This window comes from Quercus lobata, chromosome 10 (assembly GCF_001633185.2).
Source record: "Quercus lobata isolate SW786 chromosome 10, ValleyOak3.0 Primary Assembly, whole genome shotgun sequence".
Classification (NCBI taxonomy): domain Eukaryota; kingdom Viridiplantae; phylum Streptophyta; class Magnoliopsida; order Fagales; family Fagaceae; genus Quercus; species Quercus lobata.
Genome location: NC_044913.1, coordinates 12,197,133 through 12,206,388, shown reverse-complemented (window position 1 = coordinate 12,206,388; position 9,256 = coordinate 12,197,133). Strand labels below are relative to the sequence as shown.

Sequence of the window (9,256 nt, the reverse complement as noted above, 5' to 3'; positions counted from 1 at the left end):
CTTTATCTATCCTCATATATGGAAGGATTTTCAATGCAAGCGCAAAGCTTTTCACGCAAGGTATTACCTTCCTCGTGACTTTAATGAGAAAGCTTGGGAGCTCAAGCAATTAATTCCATATTAAGGTTAGAGAGTAAAGATTGGTTCTAGGTATTTGCATTGCTGCAATTCATATGTAGCAAATATTATGATATTTGCTAAGCTAAGTAATATAATATATATGCAATATAAAAGAAGTAATGTTATATATAAAATTCTCCATGTGGAATATACATGGATTGCATATATTGTGAATTTTCTGTTTTCCAGCCAACCAAATCGATAAAATTCTAGCAAATCTAACTTTTGGCAATACAATCAAAACACAATCATGATGTCTGAATTCGATAAGATTATTGTCGAGGAATGTCTATAAATTGTGGCAAACAATGCTACTCAACTTTCTTCTACTTGAACTTTCACTTATGTCTTAGTTGTAGTTGTACCCACTCCATTCATGGTGCTACCAACTTTGGAGTCAATCATCTTCTTAGCAAAAGATGGCAAACAAAATGCAGCTGAATGAACCTGAAACGGAATGTACTAGGAGTTAAAGAAGGAACATATCAATAAAAATTATGCCCTACATGAGGAGGGGTTGTCCTCCAAATTTGAGTGGCAAAGGAATTGTAGTATTGTAAACATTGATACCTCTGAGTTGTAAAACTTCAAGGGTCCTTTTGCTACGCCATAACTATCTGGATCAATTGGGTTGATTGGACTTTTGAAATTGACAGGCGGCCCCTCGGTGGAGCAAAGCAAAAAACCAATAACCCCACTGAAATTTAAAGGAAAAAAAAAGCACAAAAAAAGAAAATAAATAAATAAATAAAACAAATTAAGCAAGAAATAGAGAAAATCTTAATAGTCACATCCTAGAACGTTTACACATTTTTATTAAAATTATTATTGCTATAATTATTAAGATTTGATATTGAATTTGAGTCAAAGAAATTGAGACTCAACTTACTAGTATTATAATGGATAAGACACAAAATGAGCTTGGATTAGAATGAAAAAATGCAATAATTTAAGAAGAATATACTTGACAAGATCAATTGGAGGTTGTTAAAGCAGTCGGCAAAAAGTAGAAAGGAAGAGAGTAAAATAACAATGTTACAAAAGTAACTTGATCTTTAATTTTAATATGTCAAATTTAGTTATATATGCTCAATTATATTATGTATATTGATTGGTTTAATTTGTCTTATTTTAAAAAAAAAAAAGTTTGTCTTACCTCACAACCTATTTTAATTAGAACAAGTGATGATAAAAGTTCCAAACCCTTCAAGAAACAAAATAATAATTACTTTGACAAATTTAGGATTTATATATTCAACAAGAAAGTTGGTGTAACATCTGGTTTTGACCAATAATGTACTATTGGATAGCGATATTATTACATGTTTATTCTTTCACACCGTAAATTACAAGTTGAGGTCTCCAAGGGCGTGTAAGTAATAAAAAAAGAAAAAGGAGGAAGAAGTGGAAATGTGCGTTGGAAGAGGGGCAAATTTGGATATATTTTGGTGTAGATTTTTGTTTGATAAGAAAATACAGCACAGGCAGGGGCAGCTTTAGGTAGAGCTCATAGCGTTCTAGATTTTTAGCACAAGCAAGACTTGCAAAATATATATATGTACACAAAATTATTTTTAAACTAACCTATTTTGTCTATATATTTAATTCCATGATTTGAGAATCTCAAAAATTCGAGTTCAATAAAGTAATCTTGACCCCCTTAAAATAAAAATAAAAAGCTCAAATAACAACTATAGCCTAAACAAGAAGAAGATTAGACCAAACAACAACAAATGAATAACATATTCAATAAAAAGCCTAGGAAAAAACAAAAAATAAAATTTTCTAATCATTCATATTCATGACTTGTTTAACCTATTCCATAAATAATCAATAATTTCATTTTTCCTAAAAAATAGTACCAAGAAAAATACTTGGGCAATGAGTTCTCCTCAGTGAAGCCAACAGATCTACTCTTTTTGGCTTGTAGTGGTAGTAGCTCTGCTCTACTCAACGGCTCGGCTCATAGTCGCAACATGTATCATTCGTTGCTCTTTGCTCCCTTCTGTTTTTTTCTCCCTCCATTTTTCTCTTCTCTATCATCATTTCTCTCTCTCTCTCTCTCTCTTACTTTTATCTCAGTATTCTTAGTTTCACTTTATCTCTCACTAGTCCCTTTTTGTCTCTTCATTTTGTTAATAGTAGGGAAATTGTAAAACTTTATATATTTGCTTTTTTTTTTTTTTTTTAATTAGATTTTGTATAATTTAAGTTTCTTGATAGCTACTATAGAAAAATTCATAGAGCCACCACTGATGCTACATATGATAGAAATGAGAGTGCATGCATATATACCTTGGATATGCAGGAACAATAGTCCATGCATATTCAACCGAGCCTTTAAATATTTGGCGACATTTTGTGACAAGCTCTTCAATGTCAAGGGAGTGAAACCAAATGCTCTCTGCTTGGATGCACAATACTCCACCAGGTCGGAGAGCTTTTGCCACAAACTCGAAGAATGAGGTTTTGAAAAGCTCATGATCAGGCCCTGAATTGTATCACACACATATGACTTCTTTAAAACACTTAACTTGAAAGGAGAAAATAAATTTCCTGAGAGAAAGAGAAAGAGAAAAAGATATACTTATTGGGTCGAATGCATCCACTATTATTGCATCATAGTTTCCTCCTGGATTAGACTCCAAAAATGCAATTCCTGTAATAAAAAAAAAAAAGAAGACAAACTGTTACATACAAAGGAACTTCCAAAGAAGGCAATATAGCAAAGCTTGCGGAAACAAAATTGGACTTACCATCTCTAACATGAAGTGTGACCCGAGGATCCTCGTATCCAACTGCAACATCTGGGAAAAATTGTTTATACACCTGAAAATGACACCAACCTTGCATGCGTATCACACAGTTTTTGTCCAAACGAAGACAGATCGAGCTACATATATATTTACACTAAGTGGAGACAAAGCTACTTAGTTTATTCACGTAATGCTCCCATGTTTAAAGGCACTTGAAATTTAATAATGATTTAAATATACCTGAACATTTTTAAAGTTTTAAGTTCATTTTTTGAGTGAGATTTTTCTATGGGGCATGGTCTGATAGGTTAATGCTTGAACAAAGACATATATATTGGGTTCCAAGATAGCAATAGATTAAAAAAATTTTAGTTCACTTTGAGTGTTCTACTTTATGATACACCAATCGAACATCCATTTTGTATTATTTATTAACTATTTGCATGCTGTGAGAGGAAGAATGCATATATTCGACATATGAGATATCTTCTATACAACTGGGTGTTTATACTTACATCAACCAACATTGTGTCTATTTCACAAATATCAATCTTCTCCACAGAAGAGTGGCGAGAGATTTCTCTAAGGATGCCACCATCTCCTCCCCCAATAAGCAATACCTAAAGCAAAAGATGATGGAGTATATTATTACAAAGTTGGTACTATTACTAGCAAAAGCATGTTTTTGACTATCTTCTACATACTTTCCGTTGTCAAATAGTTTAAATGGGTCATATTCCTGAAAAGTTTATAAGATTTGACACATTGAGTTCCCATAAGATTTTCGTGCATATCTTGAATATAATATAGAGAGAAAAACCTTTTTTGGGTTTGGAATTGAGCAAAGTGGAAGATGGCTAATCATTTCTTGGTAAGCACATTCATCTTTCTCTGTGAGTTGTAGAGCTCCATCAAGGACAAAAACTTTACCGTATGCTAATGACTGCAATAAAGTAGTCAACAATGTTTTCAAGATATGTACTTGAGTTTTGCATTAATCACACACTTTTTTACATCATAGTACTAATTTAACTCAAAGCTTGGCAAAATATATTGCATACCTGAAACACCATCATACTTTGGTATTTGGACGATCCTTGAAATAAGATTTTCTCTACCTTTAAAAAGTGAGCTTGTCCTACAAGATTATATTCATATAAAATTTGATTATGCTCCATCTGGGTGCAAGTGGAATAGACAAATTTCAAAGCCAGAATTAATAGTTAAACAACTTTTACGTTGAAACTAAGAACGCATGCGCAAGATCTTCATCAAATGTGCGATTTTTTTGGAAGCTTTGTGAGTTTTTTTCAGTATATTCTAAAAGTTTTGAGGATAAAATATTAGTCACAATCAGCTGTAATGCATCAATTAAGTTACGTCTTTGTGACGAAATAGAGGAATAGTGATTTTTCATATATATCTAGGAGCAGCCACTTGTATTGCAATTTTCTCATTAACGAATGCAGAACTAGCACTATAAGTACCATATCTAAACGTGGGACACGTGTGACACATTTATTTTTTTTTTGGATGGCTATGTGTGGCACATGTTTGAGGATAAAACCAACTACATGAAACTTTACACCATCAAAAAAAAAAAAAAAAAAACTACTAGGAAAGATGGACATGAAAATAACAGGACCAAGGTGCTCCAAAAATATTCCATCATACCACAGTACTATAATAGTACTTTGGGGGTGTGATACACTAATTATATTTGCCTTTGTCAATTCTTTCTCCGAGATGCGATGTGCCTAGACATGCATAACATTGCCTTTGGTTGAGGTGAAATCTGAGGGAGAGAAGTAAAAGGGTGTTTGGTTGAGAGGAAAAAAAGGAGAGAAAATGGTAAGGTCTAAGTGTTTTCTCTTTGAACCTACCAAAATCTTATCTCCCAAATTGGGTAAGAATTTGCTGTAAATAAAATTGCTGCACTTTTTGCATATATATGTGTCAAGATATTAGTAGGACACCTGTCCATGATCAATTTAAAGAAAAATTATGTTAATTAAATTCTGCAACTTTGTTATGGGCAGGTGTCTAATATCTTGACACATATACCAATATGTAGAAATTGCTATAACTTTATTTGCAACAAATCCTTACCCCTCCTCCAAAATTTGGTAGAAAATAGGAGAGGGAGAGAGGTTTAGATAGGAAGTTACCTATTTAACCTTCTCCTCCCTTCAACCAAACCTAACATTGTTTTTTGGTTTTTTTTTTCCCCTTTTTTCAATGCATATGATTGAGTGTTTGTTTTTTTTTGTTTTTTGATATACTAACAGTTTTTTTTTTTTTTTCCTTTTAAACTATTAATATATATATATATATATTTTTAATGTAATAGGGACATGAGAGTAAATATATATAAGTTATATTTTTTATTCTCTTATTTTTCTTCTCAACTAAATAAAAAGGTTTTCTATCCCTCTACTTTCTTATCCTCCCAAACAAAAACATATGAGGAAAAACTAAAATTTTTCCATCCCTCACTTTTCTAACCAATCAGACACTAAATATATAAGAATCCAATTATATTCCATCATTGAAACAAAATTATATCCTGTTATATACATAAATTTAATATTTTGAATTTGTTGAAAGTTTTGTAACTCAACCAGTTAACGCCTCTTGATGTTTCCAATGAAGATATCTAGGATTTAAGTTCCCTTATCCCGTTGTAACTATCAAATAATAATAAAAAAAAAGCAAAAGAAAGCTTTGAATTTGGATATAAATAATGACTTACAGTCTTCCATAATGAGGGCATGCATGGACTAATCTCCTTTTTATGGACAAAGGGGAAATCCATCATGATAGAAATTAAATTAAGGAAGTATAAAACTGATGAGAAAGTAAAAAAATAAGTTATAACCTATAAATTCAGCTAAAATTTATTAACACCATAATTCATAAATATATGTATATGAACAAAGATATAATCCAATACGTTAGAATAAATTATTTCATAGATATTGAGGCCAAAAACCTTATAGCCATATTGCCCGATACTCCCATTAAGGATTAAGAAGAATCTAGATTCAAATCCCTTATCCCCACTTAATTAGTGTAAATAGAAAACCTATAGATTTTGCAAACATCATTGAAAGTGAAGCCTACCTGGCCAAATTGGACAATACTCTGAAAACCAACCAGGAATGCTAGGATGTTTAAGATCACCGGGATTTTTCTTCTCCTCCTCCAACATTTCAGCAGGGACGGGTTGAGCAGCTGAGAATCCATTTTCTCCATTGTTGCTGATGATCACAGCTTCATCTTCTTTTGTCATTTTCAAGTTACAAATCCTTGAAGAATGCCGTAGAACAATGCTTGTCGTTTCCGTGAGTTTTGTTGACATTATGTGGGGCTCTTGGATACTCTGAACCACACAAATATGTTAAAAACTCACTCTATGCGGCTTAAATAAGATATGGGAAACTATTGGACTCTTTGACTAAATTAATGTCACTTTCTTGTGTGATTTCGATGATGATTTGATGGATTCAATGTTCTCTTTGAAAGTTGAGAGATACAAAGAAGAATTTTATTGGAAAATGGGCAGCTAGTTGGGAGAAAAAAAGAAGTATCAAATGGATCACCAAGGAAGATGCTATATAAGAGACTAGTTATATATATCATGCTTTTCTTTCAGTCATATGGTTGATTATAAGTTAAGAAGTAATAATATTACACCGCACTGAATCTAAGTACACCAATCATTGCATGCCAACAAAATTCAAAGAAATATTGGTGACAGAAAATGATAACGGACATATGTGCATTCTTGCCTTCATGATTGCTTAGGTTTGTAAACAATGGGCATCTTACACCATTTTCCCTTGTTCTGACAAAATTCTATCTTGTTGATGATCTGGTGGAAACTGTTTCCCCCTTTTTTTTTTGTATTTGATATAATGAAGAATAAAAGAAAAAAAAAAGTTTTCTGTAGTTGAGGGAAAACTAAACCAAAAGAAGTGGGAAACTTATTGTCATTTTCCAATTTGTGTCCTAATTCCGTCCATTTCTTTACGATGCCAAACACCACTATCACCACCGTTGCCACTCCAATGACACCATCACTGCTACCACTGCCCACAACACAGCTACCACCACTACCACCATACTATCTTGGACGCAGGGAGGGCTCAAGGCCAAGGCCAAAGTGCTGGGTTGGTGGGGCCAGGACATTTTCTTTTCTCTCCTCAACCCACCCAACCCTCTCACTTTGCCATCGGTGGCCATCATGTTCATCACATCACCTTTTTCAACACTGTTGTCACCACGCCTCCATCAAAGATTTTTTTTTTTTTTTTGAAAAAATCTATTTGATTAGACTAAGTAAATAAGGGGAATGGAATCCATATATTTTTTTTCATGAAAAAATTGAACATAATATCACTAAGTTACAAGAGTTTTAAATCTTAACAAGTCAAAAATTTAATTAACATCTTGGTATTGACCTCATTTATAATAATCAAAAGCTTGACTAACATCTTATCGATTCATTTTTTTTTAAGCTACAACTTGATGTGAATTTAAAAGTGAAAACTCTGTTGAGAGGGGCTTGTGCATAAAATATTAATTATGCACATATAGAATTAAGAAAATATCTGGTTTTCATCTTATTATTGTTTTATTTACATTAAAAAATGAGTGATAAAAATTAAAGCAGTTGAAAATACATGGTTAGGAATTATGATTGTTATTAGTACCATACCCTCAATATATACTATTTTTATTGGTCTCCTTGTGCCAAAATTTTCTTCATTTAATTTTTTTAATGGAAAATTTTCTTTATTATAGAATTTAATAGTTACATGAGGATGTGAGATTTCAATCCAAAGACAAAATTATGGCACAAAAACTAAAATTTTTTATTCTCACACATTCACCATTTCAAATCTATATTTATATGTAAAAATGTGAACATTTTTGCCTATTATTGATATATATATATATATATATATATGTGGAATAATATATATAAACAAGTGTAAAAGAATAATTAGCCCAAAAACTGTCTCTATAGACAATAGTGTGAAAAAGTTGGTAGAGGTTTGGTCAATGGACTTTTACATTCCAATTATAGCTCTTACAAACTAAAATCACCGTCATTAAATAGTATCACAATTTAAGTAGTGTTATGAACACAACAAAAAATCTTAACAATCTCACAAAATTTCTAAATTAGCATACCACATCATTAAAAAAAAATTTAATTAACGGTTGTGGTGGACTCATTCATAAGTTAACTTGCCAATTTAAAAATATTGGGAAATTGTTGTAGTATTTATTTATTATTTATTAATGTTTGTTTGTTTGCCCTAACACTGCTTTCACATTTTTAGGAAAAAAAGAAGAAGTTAAAAGTGGCTGCATTTAAGAAGTCGCAATCCATTGACTTTCCTATGAAAACGATGCACGTGGTTTGCTCAGCTATTTGCCTATTTGACTATCTCCAATGTTTTTGTTTTTTTTGTGATTGTCTCTACCTAACAGTGTTCGAGTGGCTTTTGTCTCTACCGTGAATTTTGGATTTTTTTTAATGCTATTCTAAGCTTCTTAGACTTTTTACCCCCGAATTAAATGAGTATACAAATCCCTGTGGGCCAAACCCATCTCTGCTTTGGCAAAAAACCCAAGAGGGGATGGCAGAGATGGGAACAAAAATGTGGGCTAGAAGGTTAGAGACTATGAATAAAATTATCATTCCGAATTGAGCAAGATGAGTCCAAAAGTGATATGGTTTCAGCAACAATCTCTAATTTCCCAATCAAAATAATTTAGAACTTGATTTATTGTATTGAACTGTAAATCAGCCTCTCCAAGATTACATATTATATTGGACTTTTGAAATTGAAATATAATTCATGTATGTGAATGTCATTTTTTTAAACGTTTGGAGAGGAGTGTCATTTCGTAAAATATTGAGAGAGATTGACATGTAATTTGTCCTTCTTTCTTTTAGTTCAATAATCACTCAAAAGCTTATGAATTTCCCACTTCTCAAATCCTGCACATCTTCCACATTGAAGTCAAATTCCACACTTACAAAAGACATTTGTAAAATTGATTTAAGGTAAAGTTCATTGTTTTCACTTTCCAATATTGGTATCAGAGTGCACTAAGTGTTTCTCATTTTACTTGCGTCTAAATGTTTTCTTGACGAGAAAACATGAAAAGAAACCATGTATTTTTAATCTGCATTTTTTTTTCTTTCAAAATGAGTCTCACAAGCACACACCCAATTTCATTGAGTTAGCCCACAATACACACACGCGCGCACACTCACATATATATATATATATATATATAGACACACACACTGTGGATAATAATGCAGAACTATGCCCTTAAAAATTTCATGGCCATTTGTG

At 32.0% G+C, this 9,256-nt stretch overlaps 1 protein-coding gene across 1 annotated transcript; it reads right to left on the bottom strand.

Annotated features, from left to right (window-relative positions):
* Nucleotides 1-301: 301 nt before the first annotated feature.
* LOC115965642 (spermidine synthase 2-like) lies at nucleotides 302-6,406 on the bottom strand. Its single transcript, XM_031084904.1, has 9 exons — nucleotides 6,000-6,406; nucleotides 3,938-4,014; nucleotides 3,697-3,819; nucleotides 3,392-3,496; nucleotides 2,877-2,949; nucleotides 2,708-2,779; nucleotides 2,416-2,611; nucleotides 691-817; nucleotides 302-567 (listed from the first exon to the last, which is right to left on the bottom strand). The coding sequence occupies exons 1-9, from the start codon at nucleotides 6,235-6,237 to the stop codon at nucleotides 463-465; spliced, it is 1,116 nt and encodes a 371-aa protein (XP_030940764.1). The 5' UTR covers nucleotides 6,238-6,406; the 3' UTR covers nucleotides 302-462.
* Between the last annotated feature and the right edge of the window lie 2,850 nt (nucleotides 6,407-9,256).